General features: G+C 40.1%; 1 protein-coding gene across 1 annotated transcript in view; it reads left to right on the top strand.

Moving 5' to 3' along the window:
* MYZAP (myocardial zonula adherens protein) overlaps positions 1-18,217 on the top strand; it is a 58,297-nt gene that overhangs the window by 20,350 nt on the left and 19,730 nt on the right. The window contains exons 5-10 of the mRNA XM_074917463.1: positions 383-496; positions 1,350-1,502; positions 4,311-4,436; positions 5,280-5,408; positions 7,568-7,653; positions 10,319-10,424. Of these exons, the coding sequence (XP_074773564.1) occupies positions 383-496; positions 1,350-1,502; positions 4,311-4,436; positions 5,280-5,408; positions 7,568-7,653; positions 10,319-10,424 (714 nt within the window). The remainder of the gene's footprint in view (positions 1-382; positions 497-1,349; positions 1,503-4,310; positions 4,437-5,279; positions 5,409-7,567; positions 7,654-10,318; positions 10,425-18,217) is intronic.

Genomic DNA, 18,217 nt, shown 5'->3' with positions numbered 1-18,217 from the left:
TGTTCTACAGTTCCCCCAAACCTTTTTGGATTTCCTCATTTCCTGCATTCTTCTGCTTTTCACTCTGATATTTTACAATCTGCCCACTCTGCATATATAAACTTTCTGAATAGACACCTGCCAAGTGTCCTCTTGTCCTTTCAAAAAGAACGGCTTTTACAGTGATAACAGACTACTGTGCTTTATTTCTGTTAGCATATTTGGATTCTGTTTTGTTTGTTTGTTTCTGAGGTTCAAGAACATGGTTTGAGGCCTGTATATTTTAAGCATCCAAGTGCTGTGAAAATTAACCTTGGGGTCTTTCTCTTCTGTAGCTCCCTTTGAAAGAATAGGTAAACGTGATCATTATTCTATATAAAACTTTTTTTTTTCTTCTGCTCAGGTGACAAATGCTCATCAGGAATCCTTAGAGAATCATGTGCGAGTGCAGGCTGCAGCCTTAGATAGCTTTAGTGAAATGAACAGCTCCTTGACATCAGCATCAATAGACTTGCAGGTACATTTTAATAGCTGGTTCACAGCTGACAACTGCCTTTTCTGACATGGATTTAAAAGCATACCTAAAACATGGATGACAAATACAGATTCCAACACTAAACAAGCCCATGAAGTACTGTCTTAGATATCTAAGGCAGCTAATTTAGGAAACTGAGAAAAAATAATTCCAACACCTGTGGTTTTTAAATACCTGTTAGAAATAGTGTGCAATAAAAGATACTGATCTGCAGCAGACTGGTGCCACTAGTCATGTCTCTACAAAATATCTAAGGTGAATATGTGAATTGTTCCATGCTGTGCAAAGCAGTACATCTCCTGACTTACTCCTGCCCGCAGTGGTGAACAGAAATGGATTTGGCATGTTTGGATGCGAAAGAATCAGAATTTATATACATGTGAAATGTGGGGGGAGGGAGAGGGTGGGAATTAATTTTCTGTTTTAAAGACTTCCAAATTTCCACGTACCTCAACTGAACGACTTAATGTTCCTGCTTGCTTGTATGTCACAGCTTTTCTGTCTAGTGCATTTAATACATATAGCATGGCCCTTGGAGAGAAGAAAGGAAGGTTGGTGGGAGTAGCACTCACACTGAAATGCATCCGTGTGCCTTTTTTTTTTTATGGTGTTCCAGGACTTGATTTCACTGAGCATGTTCCTCATGGAAATACCTTGTAGTAAACTAAATACGACAAAAGCCATAATTTTAAATGTTAAAACTTGCAAAACTGTTCACACTGCATTGGTACATCAGGAAACTCGTAAATGTTCTGTCTGTCCCATAATCTATTGACTATATTAGTTCACCAAATTATTTGTGATTTTTAATATGTGGTTTGCCTCTTTCTTCTAGAAAACTCTAGTGGATGTTACACTGGAGAACACTGATATAAGGGAACAAATAAGGAATTTAAAACATACACATGAGCAATCTATGGAAAAGCTGAGAGAGAAGCAAAAGCAACTGGAAACGGCTCAAATTGAAAATCAGTTACTGAAATTAAAGGTGCAGTATATAAACTTCCCTAAAAATATTGCACAGTAAGGACATTAGGAGTGTGCTAAATTAATTCCTTGGCCTAATTTGTAAAGGATTCTTCACGCCTTCATCGTTCCTTAGAGCTGAAATATTCCTGTGAATCAATACTGGTTTAATAACAAAGAATCTCAGGAGCAGTCTTTCCATAACTCTACACAGTACTGTGAGAATTTCTTGATGTTTTGTTTGTTTATTTGGTACTGCACAATTTTTAATAGGTAATCTAAGTTTTATGAGCATATGGTCAGTAGATATGTGCTGTAACAGCAAGTGTCTTGGAAAGAGAATTAAGGCATTTCTGTCAGAGAAATGCAAGGGAATAAAAATGCAAACCAAGTGGTTTTATATGCCAGAAGGCTTGACTGTTTTCCTCCCTCATCTGCCAAATGTATTCCTTTAATCTCATTTTTTCAAAAATCAAAAAAACCCTAAAAAACCCCCAAACAACAACCAAACAAACCAATAAACCCCCAAACCAACAAAAAAGCCTCTTCTGGAAACCTGCGGCTCTCAAAATTTCTTGAAATAGGCTAATTTGGATATAGTACTGTATCATAATTTGTCACTGTGAAATTAAGGTGATTGCTGGTTTATTCATGTTTAATTTTGTCAAAGATGTTTCTTTTTGGCTCTCTAGTGACTTGCATTCTTGCTTAATGATGAATGGCTGAAAGAGAAAATACTAACATGTATTTCAACTTAAAATTCATGTTCTATTTTACTCTCATAATGAAGATTTGCAGGCTATAAAAGTAGCTGTATTTTGTACCTGCTATTGTCAGCAGGAGATAAAAGGAAGGAAAAGCCAATTAAAAGAAGAAAGCAAAGCTGATGCAATTAAGATTTCAAAACAGAAATTTGGACTTTATGATAATCTTAAGGACATGCACCAACAAGTCAGGGAAAGGTATGTCTGCTTCTAAGGGCAGAGCCACAGGTTAAGCCCCAGTTCAACTGAATGCCTAAGGATTTGTTTATCTTCAAGCCTATCAAGGTCTGCAGAATACATACCCTGCCTTAATGAGGAAAAAGTTTAAATTTAGCTCTCAAAGTTGCAGTTTTATGACAAAGTTAGTGCATGAAATACCACATTGCTGTCTTTGAAGGTTAAACAGAAAATCGTGTACCAAAGATGCCAAAACATCTGGGATTTCATTCCAAGGGTGCACGTAAGAGGATTCTGTGGAAGCTGGGAGGTCAGCAGCTGAAAGGCAGTAACTACTGTATGCCATGATTATTTTCTGGAAGGGAGAACACACCCACGTAGCTTATTAAGTAGGTTTGGTTTATTCATACAATCATAACCATAACTGAGGTTAGGGATGTTGTTTAAGGGTACTGTAGCAGATGCCCTGATGCCTCTACCCTTTCATGCTTGTTTTTACTCTCCTTGTTGCTCAAGCTATAAGCAAAGGAATGAGGGAGAGGCAGTGCCAGAGACCATACTCCGGTTCAGTGTCTCTTAACGGGTTTTGATTGTTGGCTTTTTCGGAATCCTACAATTCTTTCAGGCTTCCTGAAATGTGGAAGGTTTTGTGTTGTACTGAAACTTAATTTAACTCCACTCCCTTTCACAAAATGCAGGTTACTACCCCTGCCCAGTGCTGGTCCGGGTGAGACACCGAAGGGGGCAACTGCAGTACAAGTGGAGTATTTCAGAGCTCAGTCCCTTTTCAGAGGATGAAACACACTGTTGTTGTCCTACAGGGTAGTAAAACAGTTTGTTCCTGTTCTAAGATAAACACAAGGCTTTAATAAATCTTTCAGTCCTCGAAATAAAAAAACCCCAACCCCCAAAACCTTAATCATAGGAACCAGGTATTTTGTGGCTGTGTTAACTGCAGTGATCAGCAGGGAACACTTTCTTCTTCTCCCAGATGACAGTACATTCCTCCCTCCTGACGTTCTTGTAGCACCCACAACATTTCACTATAACCTTGTCGGATTTATAGTATCTCTAGTAAGAGAACTAAGTCCTAGGCTGGCTTTTTTACTTTGCTTTTGTTGTGGTTTACAGAGTAGATGGGATTAAACTGTGAATATCCTATCTGGTATTTAATCACTGAGGGTGTGGTTCAGTCAGTGTTTTGAGCCCACAGAAGGGGGAAATCCTGTCTCTGAATTAGGATTCCTGCCCTCTTCCCTGTAGCAGTAGTAAAGTTTCTGGTCCTGTGGTTAAAAATTAACCCTTCCACACCCCTGAGTATATTAATTTAGGTCTGATTGTTCCCTGATCTGCTTTGCTTCATGGTCACCTCAGTTCTTGTGCCTACACGAAGAGCAGTATGTGAAAAAGCGGGAGAGAGGAGGGAGCGTACAGCTGTGTCTTCCAGTTAACAACACGCCCTTGGGTCCAGCTGAAAGTCCTTACTGCGGTCGGTGTTCATGGCCATTTAGAAACAGGAGCTGAGCCTAGACTTCCTCTAACCCATGCTTCTGTAAAGTAGGGGAAAACAATCTTTCCAGTGGGGAAAACAAGCCAAGTGACTTGGAGGCTGTTGTGGAAGTAACAGTAAAGAGGCATAGCCTGGTCTTGGATAAACAATGACAACATGAAACTTGATGAAATGGTAACTTCTACAAACTCAAATGACTTATATACTGGCAGAGTGTTGCAAATGGTCTTGATGCTAATGAAAAGCTGCTTTAGCAGTGTCAAATTTATAACAAGGTGGAGCTGAAGTTCAAAGTGTTACTCTGACGTCATGTGAACTCTGTTTCTCTTACTGCCAGCAGTGCTGTACTGACTGATGGATCAACTTTCCCCTCTCATAGGTGGAATCCTCACAGGAAGCCAATGCTGAAGTCATGAGGGAGATGACAAGAAAACTGTATAGTCAGTATGAGGAAAAAATGCGAGAAGAGGAGCAGAAACATAAAGCTGAGAAAGAAATCCTCCTAGTACGTATAGACAGTCTGTAAGAGTGGTGCTTCTCTTGGATGTCATTTCCAATCACTTATTACTGCAGAGCTGACATGCGTTCATTGACTCTTGTCACTGTGAGTAGTCATGCCACAGTTACTAAGCTTTCCAAACTTTTGGGGTTGTAGGGCTAAGAAAAGAATGTGTTCAAACACAGTAACAGTAATGGTAATGTAGATTTAAAAAATTGAAATAGAGTGAGTTGGTTTCTTTAACTTCTGATTCTCTAAAAAAAAAAGGAAAATATAATGTCCAGTTTTAGTGATAATTTAAGAATCAGTTCACTGGATGCTCCTGGAGCAAGAACTCTTCCTGTCCTGTGGCTTCCTTCTACCCTCAAGTAAAACTTTTCTGTGAGCAGTTAGTTACTGGATTTTTCTGATATAGGTAATGACTGATTGAAGGTAGATTCCCCAGTCTCTCTCTATTCATATTGGTTTATATGTGAGGAAAGTACAAAGCTGAACGTGGCAGACTTTGGTGTTTATAATGCTGACTTCTGCAATGCCGTATTTTTCTTAGCTGTTACTTCACAGTACCCTCAGAAGGGAAAACAAATATCTAAGAAGTGGGTAAAAAATTTCAATCAGATTTTCATGCTGATGCTTTACAAATACCTTTGCACTTCAAAATCCCCCAAATATTTTGTTCTATACAGTTGATGTTTAGGCTCACAGATCCTCCAGACTTCTGGGCAGGTGTAGTGAAAAGCTTTGAGCTCTGCTTAAAAACTATTAGCCTGGCTCCGTGTCCTTAAAAAAGAAAAAAGACCTCGTGAATATATTGGATGTTAATGTGACTGTGAATGTTCTTATCCGCAGGAGGAAACGAATCGGCTCCTGAAGGCTATTGAAGAGGCAAATAAGAAGATGCAGGTTACAGAGACAAGCATCCAGGAGAAGGACCAGCGAATCGGAGAGCTGGACCGCCTGATTGAGCGCATGGAGGAGGTATGGGACTTGATTGATTGCCACCTTCAAAGGAAATGCAGAAGTGCAGGGAGGAAATGTGATTTTTTTAAATTTTTTTTGTCTGCTGCTTAGTATCCCTGCTCAGTGACATACTATTGCTGTTTGCATCTCCACTTAGTTTTTGTAGCCATGTAAGTAAATGGACCTGGACTACCATTGAGACACTGATTAAGTGATTCTTCTGTCTTTCTGGTGATCTTTACAGTCAGGGTTGCCTAAAAAGTCAAAATTTATTTAGCAAATTAACCATTACTTTAAAGAAAAAGTTTGTAAAGACCACGCCATCTTCCTTCAGTGTGCAAGGTCTCCTAAGCCTAATGCAGTAATAAACATAAATGATCCAAAGTCTCTTTGAAATACTGTTGATAGGTTCATAAAAATGTGTTTTAGTTAGGAATAGACCTTACTGTTTAGCTATTTATATTTCTGATTGGAATTGTATCTCCAAATTTCTCCACATGGGGATGAAATGCTGAACTGAAAGCTTCAGACTAAAATGTTTTGAGGGTTTTTTGTGGGTATGTAGCAGCCACTTAATCTTCCATGCAGATACCTATTTTATTTAGATTATGGCTCAGAATACCTTGAGGAGAGAAGAAAAATTCATTTTTACTGCCTTTTAATCCAAAATTTAGGTTCTTCCTTTCCTAGTAGCATTAAAAAAATTCTAATTATTACTCTCCCTGGCTAATATTCCTTACCAAACTGTAATTGAGAGCAGGTTTTTTTTTTAAAGCTCTAAAAGCAGAAATGGTTTGAGATGTTTACCTCCTGTGACACTGGCAGCACTACTGTAAAACTAGCTGTAGTGGTTTTTGCATTGTTTCTTTTTATTCCTTGCTTTTCCTTCTCTTTTATGGTCTTCATAGCAGGGCAAAACTCAGACTAGTACTCAGGTGATTATTATTTTAACGTATTGTTAAACCTAAGAGTGTCACAGTACCTCTCCTTGCATCTGAATACACTCCATCTGAATCTCCTTGTTGAACATTTTCAGATATATGGAAAAGCTTTATATCTTCTGTCTCAAATACTTGGGTGAAATGTCGTCTTTGTTTTCTGCTATAATTCACCTAGCTGACAGTGGATGTTATTGTTTAGTCCCTAGACTGAATAGTGTCTCTAAACGGTGTAAAAGCAGCCCTGTCAACAGATTCCAGTGCTTTCGGATGTACTTGGGCATTTCTCATTTCTGTAAATAGCAGGCATCTCATTGTCTTTAAAGATCTGCGCTTTGCTCTCTAAAATACAGAAGCCAAGAGCGTTCTAGTAATACAATCTTCTGGTTTTACAAGGGAAGTGTTTTTTTCATCAGCTTTAGTTTACTAAATATTTGTTACTGAGAAATGGATTTTTATAAACCAGTTTTGTTGGCTTGACTGGTTAGTCTAATGTGCATTTGTACTGAGTCCCTTTCCTCTAATGCTTGCAAATCTATTAGTAGAATTAGTGATTACACTGAGAAATCATTCAGCTTAATATGCCCCTTTAGTAGCTTCATTAACTTCATCTGGGCTTCAGTCTAAAGCTTGCAAGTGTTATGCGATGAATAAAGGATTGCAATGGAGTTCTTAAGTACAGATGAGTTTCTTCACATTGGTTATTTAATTTGCTCTTATCTGGCTGCATCTGAATGCATCTTAAATTCCTATTAAAGGAGACAGCAGACTCCTCTGTTACTTTGTGTTGTCTCAGTCCCCAGGTCCTCATAGATCTTTGTGAGCACTGCGCTGGTGGACACCTAAAAATAGACGTATGTTGGAGAAGAAAATAGAGCAATACCTTTTATCTCAGCCTTGGATTGAGAGATCTTTTTGGAGGGATAGCATGGAAAACTTGACACTTACGTAGTTAAAGACTGTGATGACATCTTTTTATTCAAAATATCCAGTTTCAAGTACAACTGTACATCTTCGAATAGAAAACTGAAAACTCTGATTTTATTGCCATACATAGCTGGGAATTTGATTTTATTATTATGCATTCTGTGCTCCTTGGCTGCAGGAAATGCATTAATTTTGTTTAATCGGTTTCTATTTTCATTTCACAAATAATCTTTTGAACTGGAATTAAATTTGCTTTGTGAAGCCTTTACATTTTGATACATGGAGAACTGAAGGATAACATTTCTTCTTTAGGAACGTCACCAGCTACAAAAGCAACTTGAACTAAATGAAATACAGATATCTGGAGCAAAATCTGACAACAGCTCTGACAGTGAAAGGTGAGATATGTCTTCTCTGTTAGTTTTGCTAGGAAACTTTAGGGGTTGGTTTGCTTTTGAAGACACCTGAATTTTGCTTTTTCTAACTTTAAAACTGCAGTCTGGTAGGGATTGTCCATCTGAATGTAAGTTTATTTACAGTATAAAATAGCGATAGGATGAATTTTTGCAACAAAAAACACTTTCATGCATCTTTCTTGAAAAGTTGTTTGCGAACATGCAGAGTACATTTGAGACAAAACAAGTTGTGATGTATTTGTGGATTGCATTTTTCTTAAATCTGCATTCCCAAATCCAGCACAGTATGATCCTGACTATGAATAGTTTCATTATCTCCTTCTAGACGGCTCAACACAATTTCAAAAGAAAAGACATTCTGTATCCTGTATTAAAAAATGAACTCTTGAGGAGAGTAAGACTTTCGTGTCTAACTGCCAGAAGTGTCTTTTTTTTGTATAAAGAGGGAAAGCAGGGAATATATTTGAGACTTGGAGGGGCAGGTCTACATATGTGGTGCAAGTTAGCATATACACATGAACAGAATGGAGCTGTGGAATAAATTTGTCATGTGGCATCACAGTGCGGAAATAAGCTATGACGTTATTTGGGGAAACTGAGGGTGATACTGGCAGTGAGACCTCTGTGAGTGGTTGTTCTCGAAAGCACGAGCTTAAAAGATCTGGTGGTGTGGGGGCACCTGGATGTGCTGTTTCTGCCCAGAGGTGACACATGCATCCAGAACTACCCTTTGAGACTGACAGAGCACCATGGCCAGGCAAAAGAAAGCTTCAGCAAAGGCAGATGGAAAGTTTCGAGAGAAATCTATCCAACCCTGAAATAGGGTGGCTGCCATTGCAGTGAAAATTGCAGCTGCCACTCAAAGGTTTATATGACACTACTTGAGCGGGTAAAGATGATTTATAAGCACAGACTGAGTAATTGTACTTGATTACTACTTAAATTTCTGTGGCACCCAGGAATTCAGTTTTAAGGTTTTGGCATCCCGCTGTTCTGCAGAAGCATAAACATAAGAGGAGGTCCCTGCCAGGAGCACCTCACTGCCTAGTTGGGTTGATCTGTAACCAGCTTTTCTGGTTTCAGGGTAATAATGGCTTTTCACAGCAGCCTGTTACAATAATCATTTTAAATGAACAGATGTTGCATACAACATGGAAGACGGAGATGAAGGATAATTGCTTTCTTCCTTCACCTCTGGGTAACAGCTGCTCTTCTCCCTTCAGTGAATCCTGCCCCGTCCACTCAGCATGAAAAGTTATGCTGCAGTAGAAAGGGTGAAGGCAGTGTTCAGGCAGGAATTTCTGCAATGCAAGCAAGACACAGATGCAGTCTACACAAGCAATGAATCTGTCTTCAGGTGCTGAAGTCTGCTCTTAAGTTCTCTTTACCTGTCTGTACCCAGCCAGACACTTGGCGGGCTCCACCTGAAGAGGGACCTCAGCTCCATTCCGAGTCTTTCCATGAGAGCCCAAGTTTGTGTTACAATTGCAATCAAAACGTCAGTTGAGGTTTTGTGAGACCTTAATATGCAGGATTGAAAACCTGCAGCAATGCCTTGATTTTTTCGAGTCCTTGACAACATGCTGCAGTTCCAGTTCTGTGGAGTACTTCACTGCTAGTGGAGACTTTTCTGGGGGTAAGAGAATACAGTCCAGCCAGTCACTGGATCATGTCGTACACTTTGCCATCTGCTGCTTTGCCTTAGAGTGGTTGTTCTGTTTGCAGCTTCAACAGTTTCTTCAGCTGTGCACAGACCAAGATGAGAAAAGCCTTTTTGTTTTTGATTCCTCTCCTCCACTTCTCAAATTCTGTCCAGTCTTAAACCCAGGAGTACAGAGTTTATTTTGTAAGAAAGTGATTGTTTACTTTCAAGAGTTTCAAGAATTCTACGTTTAGATGAAAGTGGAGGCTCCCATGACCAATATGCCAAAAACTTACTAAAAATCTTCCCTCCTGTTTCTTTACATAGTCTAAAACAACTTTTCTGGCAAGCTGTCAAACCAGCCTCTGGCAAGAGTTCTTGTGGGTGTTCAATTTCTGTGTTCAACAGATTTGAAAAAATGCAGGATCTATCTAAAGAGTCATACATACCAACTTAAAACATCCATAATTCCTGCTGAGTGTTGATGAGTTAATACTACTCCAGTTAGCAGTCTGCTACTGTTGGCAGCTATGCCAAGTCCTTGACTCAAGGCTACCCTGTAGTAGGAGAGCTTTTAAAAGGATGCCAGGAAATGTGCTTCCTGGCTTTTATTTAATATGCATTTCCAAAAAGTTTGCAGGTGGTAATAAGTCATGATAAATGTCCCTTTCTGATGATAAAGATCTAGTTGTCTAAATGCTTTTCACTTTAAGGAAAAACAGGCATCTTAAGGAGATGAGCTTTGTCACATTGTTTAATTGTCAGCATTTTGGTCTCTGAGTAAGCATGCCAGTATGCAAGACAGAGGTGAGTTAACTGGGGTGGAGACAGCCACTTTGAGTAGAAAACTACTCTTAAAATGTAATTTGGACAAACTGACATCTGTCAGTAGAATCTGACCTGCCTAGTCTTCCTGATTTATGGTGGGATGGTGGGGGTGGTTCTTGTTTTGCTTATCCTGCACAGCTCCCCTCTTACACGCTGAATTCTTCCCTGTTTTGGTAGGTCACAGCACTTGGAGGAGGTAGCAGCTAGCCTCAGGGAGCGAATCAAACATCTGGATGACATGGTCCACTGCCAACAGAAGAAAGTCAAGCACATGGTTGAGGAGGTGAGATCTAGTAAAACAATTCTGAGTCTCTTGGGAACACTGATTCCTTTAGTAGATAATCCAAAGACAGTTGTGTTCTGTGGGCAGTTATGCCACCTTAGTTACAAACACAGTGGAAGACAAGTCGAGCATCTGGAGCTAGTGAAGCAGAAAGACTGAGGTGAAAGCAGTTTAATCCAGGGGCTGTGGGTTGTATACTGTGATATTTAGGCTGACAGCAATTCTGGAACTGTTCATGGTAATCTGGGCAATACAGCATACAACTTGCAGCTTAATTTGAAGCATTCAGAGGGTAACTAGAAACAACGCAGACTAGTCATTAAGGGTCTCCTTCCTGTACAGAAGTGGAAGGCAAAAGCTGCCTTTTTTTATGTGGTTCCTCACACAAATACGTGGGCAAACACAGTTTTTCACCACTCACCTTTCTTACCTGTGTCTTGGGACATCATCTTGGCCGATACAATTTCTTGTAAAATTTTAAATGGCTTTCTGCTGGAAAGCTGCCTTAAATTACAGGCTACCTATGCACCAGTAAACTGCTTAGCAGTCAGAAGGCTGTTACTGCAAACGTTTCTGCTTCTCCAAGTGGAAGAAAGAATGACGTGGGAAATAGGTAAATTAAGTTTAAATTGGAGCTTTACAAAGCAGACTGACAGCACTGTTACACTGAGCCTTGCTACTGCGTAGAGGATAGATGTGAATGAAATGAGTTGTGTGTGGACATCACACACTGACAAGACCACATGTTTGGAAACCACTCTAACCTAAGGCATTCGTTCTGCACTCACAGCCTGCTCATGGGATTTCTGATGAGACATGGAGTTTTTCCATTTTTGTCAAGGTGGTTTATATATATATAAACACACACATATATATACACACCCTATATTTATATTTACCTATATCTGTTTTGTTTTATAAGATTCTGATAAAGTTCTGCTGTATGATCAGATGTGTAATATTAAGTCTCTTTTACACAGAGAGATGCAAAAGTATCTCTTTGCATTAAAGTTCTTCTGTCATCAGTATAGTATAGAAGACTGGTGTAAAGTCTTGAGGTTTTGTTTCTAGTTCAGCTTGCCATTTTCACTGTTTTCAAGCATCATAACAGGTGATCTAAAACTGAGCTAACAATCTTTATACCATGGTATTCTATTAAGGAGAACTTCTCCAATCTAATAATCCAATCCATCTAATTAATGGATTATGGAAACACTTATTTAATCTGTTCTTTATCTCTGTAAACCAACCATCATATTACAAGGCTTTTTGTTCTAACCAGAAGTTTCAAAGGACTTGTGACTTTGATACCTGTGGCAACCCAGATGATTCTGGTAATATATGAGGATGGTGGCCCAGACCTTGCCCTTTATTACCAAATATATTTTAAACTGCTCGATGTAACTTGACCTCTAGTGGGTTGCCCTGGTATAACAAATACTTTCAGTTCCATGGGGGTGCTTTGACAAAAACAGGTATAAAGCTTGAGCCAATTATTATTATTCCATAAATGTTAGGTTTAATGGCTGAGTTTACTGATTCCTTGTCATGTATCTCTTCTTATACACAGAAAGCTCCTCTAGAGCTTTTGGTTATCCTGTTTAACAAGTAGCCTGTTAGGTGACCAGTTCACTACTTAGCTCTCAAATACATCTTCTAACTGATGTCTGATTCCCTGCTTTTCAAAATCAATTAAATATCTGTACAAATCCTTGGCTGCTACGTTGCCATAGGGAATATATTTTTGCTCTCTCCTTTAGTCCTTGTGTATTTTAGTTTTTCTTTTAATCCAGTTTCCTTGAGGACTGCATGAACAGCTGTAGCTACACCTGTATTTTCACTAGTAAGCTAAGTAAAGACTCTCGTAACTGAGGTTTGATCAGGTCAGATGGTACCAAATACATTAGGCACTCAAGGCTTTTTTAATTCTGTGTTATCAGTGGTTTGTGTTTGAGGAAATATCTGTGATATAGTTGGCATGCACTATTTTAATGGACTCTTTTAATTAAAGACCTAAAAGTAGCAGCTTTAATAGTGCAGAGAAGAGTAGCTGCCCACCATGGGGGAAGATAAAAAGCATTTCAGGTGTGTATGCCCTGAGCTATCCACACATGTGGTGTTCTTCATGATTTTGTGCACTTCTCTATGTAAATATTAGAAAAGTATTTTCAGGCTCACTTTAAGCAACACTTAGTACCTATGCCATAGAAGCTGAGAAATCAGCAACAAAAATGCTTCTTAAAAGGTTGGCTGTTGGAAGGGAATGCTGCCTGAAGAGTCTGTTCTGGGGGAATGAAAACCTGCCACCGTACTCATTATTGCAATACTTTTGTGGCTGCTATCTGTAAAATAACATTTCATCTTAGAGTTTATGAGGGTATAATAATGATCAGTAACTTGCACTTTATAGTTGGGAAAGAAAGAATGCTCAAAGCAGCTAGAAAGCCTGCTCTCTGAAATGCTTAGCTTCTCTGTCGCATGAGAATAGACTGAGAACAGGCTAACTCAGGAGAGAAGTGGAAAGAAAGTAAATAAAATTATCAGCAGTGCTTCTGTTAGAAGCTGAAACAGAGCTGCTGTATGAATTAGGTGAGAATGATGGCTAAGCCTATGCTTGCTTGACTACAGGATGAGCTTTATTTAGTATTAATCTTGGTATATTCGGACACAGATCTGAAGTATTAACGAGGGGTTTATTCTCTCGGGGTTTGTGCTGTTATCTCCAGTTCAGACGAAGTGCAGCTAAAGAACATCATTTCAAAGGGGCGCTGAACAAACAAGATATGCTGCTTCAAACTCATGTGGACAACTGCCAGAATTGAACAAGTACTGAGATGAATGTGCTGGCTGAAAAATCACAAAATAGATTGCTCTTCAGGCCTTTCTAGGGAAAGATGATGGATCATTTGCAAGTGAAAGACGCAGGGCATTCTGTAAAAGAACAGCAAGCAATCAGGAGGAAGAGAAAGGGAAGGTTTATGGTGGAGTTCTGTGATGCAATAGGCAGCTTTAACACCTCTGGTGCTGTTATGATGGCATTTAAAAATGTGTTAGGAGGCTGTGGTCAGTACCATGCGTGAGCGGGGATGCTGGCGGAGAAGCACCAAGTGTAGGAGGAGTGCTCAAGCCTTCCTTTGCACAGGACCCATCTGGTTGGGACTCAATGCAGTAGGTACAGGACCTGTGGAATTAAGCCCAGAGAAGAACAATGACAGTTCAGGGTACTTATACTCCCTAGTGAAGAAATCATTTACTTCTGATTTTTTTTTTTCTCTGAAAATAAATCCTTTCATTTCAGGGATTAATAGAATCTCCTTCAACTTGACCTAGTCAGACCAGTCATAAATTAAACAGGAGCATGGAAAATAACTTTCAGAAGAAAATAAATGGAAGAAATAAAATGGAAGTTTGCTGGTGATCTTCAACATCTCTGTGTGTTAGATGCCACACACACCCATTTTTCAGCCTTGTAGGGATTCTCTGCTATGAGAGCCAAGGCTGCAGCCCATTAGAGCACTAGCTGAGCAGAACGTTACGCTGCATGGTCTTAAAGCCTCATGCTCTCGTTAGAGACTGCAGATGATTCAAGGTTGACAGATTTATCCCTGTGTTGAACTTGTTTGCTAAATGAATCTGTTTGTTCCCAGTAGTGCAGTACTTTTTACATGAAGTGCTGGCAGTTGGAAGTGCAGGACCTGCACTTGGCAGGTGTGTAGGAAGCCAGCCCTTTTCTCGTACTGTCTGTACATAGCGAGCTTTCAAAAAACGGGTGAGAAGAGACAGATGGCCAGAGTAGGTCACCCAGAGCTCAGTGCTGAAATCAGTGAGCATTAATAATGGTAGAATCAATTACCGTTTTTTTTTTAACCCTTGCCTTTGTAGACATCTTAAAGTATGGCTGGACAGGGAGAGGCTTTCAGAGACAGTTCAGAAAAAGCCAGTTCAGTCAGAGCAGGAATTTGTGGGGAGACTCACAGCGTGGAAGGTGGAAGCATGCAGACTTCAGGCCATCCACTAAGGAGTTTCCAGTGCAGAGATGGAATTTGGCAACTAGATGCAGGCAAAGGCACCGGGGGGGGCATGGGAAGCTGCTCCCACATTGCTTCTTTCAGGGTTGAAAGTGCTGTTGTTCTATGAGGGGTGGAAGCTTCTCTTTTATCTATTCAGTGTGGGGGTCAGTTTATCCTGTCTGTGCCAGTGTAGGAGATTGGAGAGAGTTTAGTGTAAGATAAAACTAAAAGTCTTCAAATGAAATACAAAACATCAATGTAAAATCAGCAACAAAAGTATTCCCTGGCTTGATCTCAATTTCAAACCTGGAGAGATTTAAGAGAGCTTTAGTTTTGAGATTTGTGGGATTGACATTGAAGTGAATTGCAGTTTTGTGGCACAATAAGCTTATTTTATATGTAATATTGTTTCATGTTGAGAAGCAGGAGAGGGAAGGAAATAAGCATTTACACTTTGTAAGCAAGGTGAGTGGGATGATGCAGATATAGGGAGCTGTTCTGAAGGGGACTGAGAAGAGAAAAGAATATTTGATTCCATGCCAAGAAATTATCTACAGAACTCTTAATTTCACATGAAATTCCCCTAACTCCTGAATTGAACTGTCTCTAGGTCATGGCCCATGAGCTGTTCTCCACCTTTAGTCTCAGATTCGTTGGATAATAAATGGTGACCAATCACCAGGGAGAAGCTGTATCCTGTTCTGTTGTGGAAGATACTTCCATGAAAGGACAAAGTGCTAATGAGAAAATGGTATCCCAAATACAGAAGATACTTTTTATTGCACGAATGGGGAATAAAGAAGAAATTTTCCCACCAAAGACTTAACAACCAGCTGAAAACTTCTGTACCAAGATACTCCAACTCCAGATATATAGCAAAACATTCCAGTTTTAATATGGAAGTACAGTTTCAATTTTAGGTCAAGTCGAAGAAGCCACACAGAAGCACAGAGGATAAGAAGATGGAATTACCAACCACAGAGAGGTGCCAAATTTTTACTAACCAAAATCTGCATTGCATAGTACCTACAGTAAAACCAAAACAACAACAAAACGCAAGGACAAATGCAGAAAGAGAAACCTACCTTGGGAGCTTGGAGGAAGAAGATAAATGGCAGAACATAAATAACTCACCACCCCCCCAACTCAAGTGTTTGGCATGCCTCGGTGGACTTGGGCAATGCAGTACATTGCTTATCTGCTGGCAGAAGTAGAATCGCTGCTGGTGTTTGCTGGGAGTGTTTGTGCATGCATAGCATCAGCTCCTGCAGCTGGGAATTGTCTGGCCAAGTCAGTAATTAGAAAACTTGCACATTACTAGGGTAGCTCTTAATAAGGTGGGTTGAACTGTTTAGACAATGTGCCAGTGTTTGTAACTTGGGAGATCTTGGCCCTGTGAGCCTGCTTTGGCAATAGATGTACATCAAAGGCTGGTGTCATGTGTTCATACAGCTCCTTAGTTCAGGAAGGTCTCTAAGCTGGTGCATTAACTTAAATCAGTTGTTACATTTTCTTTAAATACAATACGAGTTTTAAAATACAAAAAGTATGAGGGGTCGCTCGGGTGGTTTAAGGAGGATGAAAAGGTGAAGGTGCTTTTCCTATTTATTGTATTATGTTTCCTGAAAAAATTTCAACACTCTTGTCTAGCCTCTGATAATTACCACTTAAGGTCCAGTGAAACATTGGACTGAGTAAAATCTTGTTCTCCGTGTACTGCAATTACCTCTGAGAGTTCAGGCTGATGTTGCAATGTCTAGTCTGTCTTGTTTTGTCTCCTATATTATGTGTTTGTCCTGTGTTTAGTCATATTTATGACCAGTTTGCTCATGTCTCTATATCAGTGTTACAGATGCCAAATCCATTCCTGGCAGATGAATAAGGAAAATACATGATACCTGAATAATATATGATACTTAAATAATATATAATAAATATATTAACACTGTTGTGTTCTGATAAATATTTTAAACTAATGGATGACAATATCAAGTAGTAAATTTTACCGAGTTTACCTAACAGCTGGATCTGTTCCAGTGCACTGGATCACTCTATAGTTCAAGCCTCCAGACCTGTGTCTGAGTACACAGAGTAAAATTAAGTTTGCTATTTCAGACTTTCTTTATAAAGGCTCTACAATTGGATACAACTTTCATTTTCCTCAAGATATTTTGTCCTTCTGCTTTAATTGCTTTATAATTCTGTTGACTTCCCTTCTAATATCACTACTTGCATCTCCAGCATTTCTTTAGAGACTTTCTTTTAAGTCTTGCAATTCTCCTCTTAACTTCCTCTTAGGTGTTCTACTCATGAGATCCATTTAATGCTGTTGACTGGTACATCTAGCTTTCCATCTCACTGTAGCAAAATTTAGGTTTTGGTGGAGCAACCAAAATTCAGAAGTGCAGCTCTTCCTAGAAAGTATTTACACAGTCCATGCAAGTAGCATGACAGCTTTGGTATTTGGGATGTATTGGAGCCTCTGTAAGGTGCAGTAGTGAGAAAGAAACACGTCTTCATTGATGGGATGGACAAGAAGAATTTAATTTTCTGGGAGCTGCTACAAGTTGACAGTCTGGATGGAGGTTTTTGAGGGAAATGACTTGAACGTTTCAGAAGGAGGCAAAAGCACAGAGGTGGTAACAGCAATAGGACTGAATTGAAGAGGAGACAGCCTGAAAAGAAGTGCTGTGCCCATATTAATCTTGAGCCAGTGGATAAATTCAGGATGATTCACATTGCATGGGGTGCCTGAAGTGCTGATTAAGATCATTAGAAACTGCAGTGGGTATGTGAAATGCAAACTGCACACCCAACACAATCTGCAGGGAACTTCATGGATCCTGACGTGGCAGGGAAAGATCAGGTGCCTTTCCTGTGCACGGCAGCCAAGTGCTGGGGACTGAAGTGGGGGGGCCGAAGGGCTGAGCTGGGGTGCACCCCGCCAGCCACAGAGCTCCTGAGCTGCCTCTGGGTACTGAGGGACTGAGCCAGGGGGGTCAGCTCTCCTTGTTGGCAGCACTGGGGGGAATGCTTCCCAGCCCCTAGGGTGGCCTAAGAGCACATGATGCCACTGAGTCGCTGGCAGACCAGATAAATTACAAACTGTAGTTTAGTCCTTGTAGCTCTTCCCAGTTTTGGAAGAGTCAGATACATCCCACCAGGAGAAGGGAAAGCAGGAGCAGTGGATATGGTGGGTGGGAGAGGTGAGAGAATGAAGTGATAGGAAAGAGGGTGATTGTGCGGTCGAGCATTGCTAAATTCACATTTTTACAGTTAGCAGGACTGTTTTGAAAGGAGTGAGTGGGTCATTAATGGAAAATGATATTGCTAAGTAGGTCGCCAGTTTTGTTTGAGCTTAATGTGGGTGCGAAGGTTGCAGAAAAGTGGAGGGCAGAGAACAGCTAGTCAGTACAAATGCAAGTTAGGTCAAGAGGTGAGTGATAAGGAAAGTCTATCGGGCGCTGCTCTAGAAGGCTGGAAGAGGAGATGCTGAAGGATGTACCTGAATAGTGCTTGTGGAAAATGATGGAGAAATCTGAGAGGGTGGTTGTGCAAAAGCCAGATTTGGGAGCAAGTTGCTTAGTTGGCGTTGACCTGAAATGCTGAAGTCTGCAGACACAGCAAGGATGAAGTGGATTATAGGCCATAGGCATTCAGCAAAGAAAGTGTAGGAACATCGTGGTGATAATTTTGTCCTGGAGTCAGTCCAGAAGTGACTCGGATCCAAGAGGCAGTCCATGGAAGTTGAGAGTCTTTGGCTTGCACTGATTTGTTTCTGAT

The sequence above is a fragment of the Athene noctua genome, chromosome 13 (genome assembly GCF_965140245.1).
Source record: "Athene noctua chromosome 13, bAthNoc1.hap1.1, whole genome shotgun sequence".
Lineage (NCBI taxonomy): Eukaryota > Metazoa > Chordata > Aves > Strigiformes > Strigidae > Athene > Athene noctua.
Note: the sequence above shows the minus strand (reverse complement) of the source record. Positions and strands in the feature narration are given on the sequence as shown.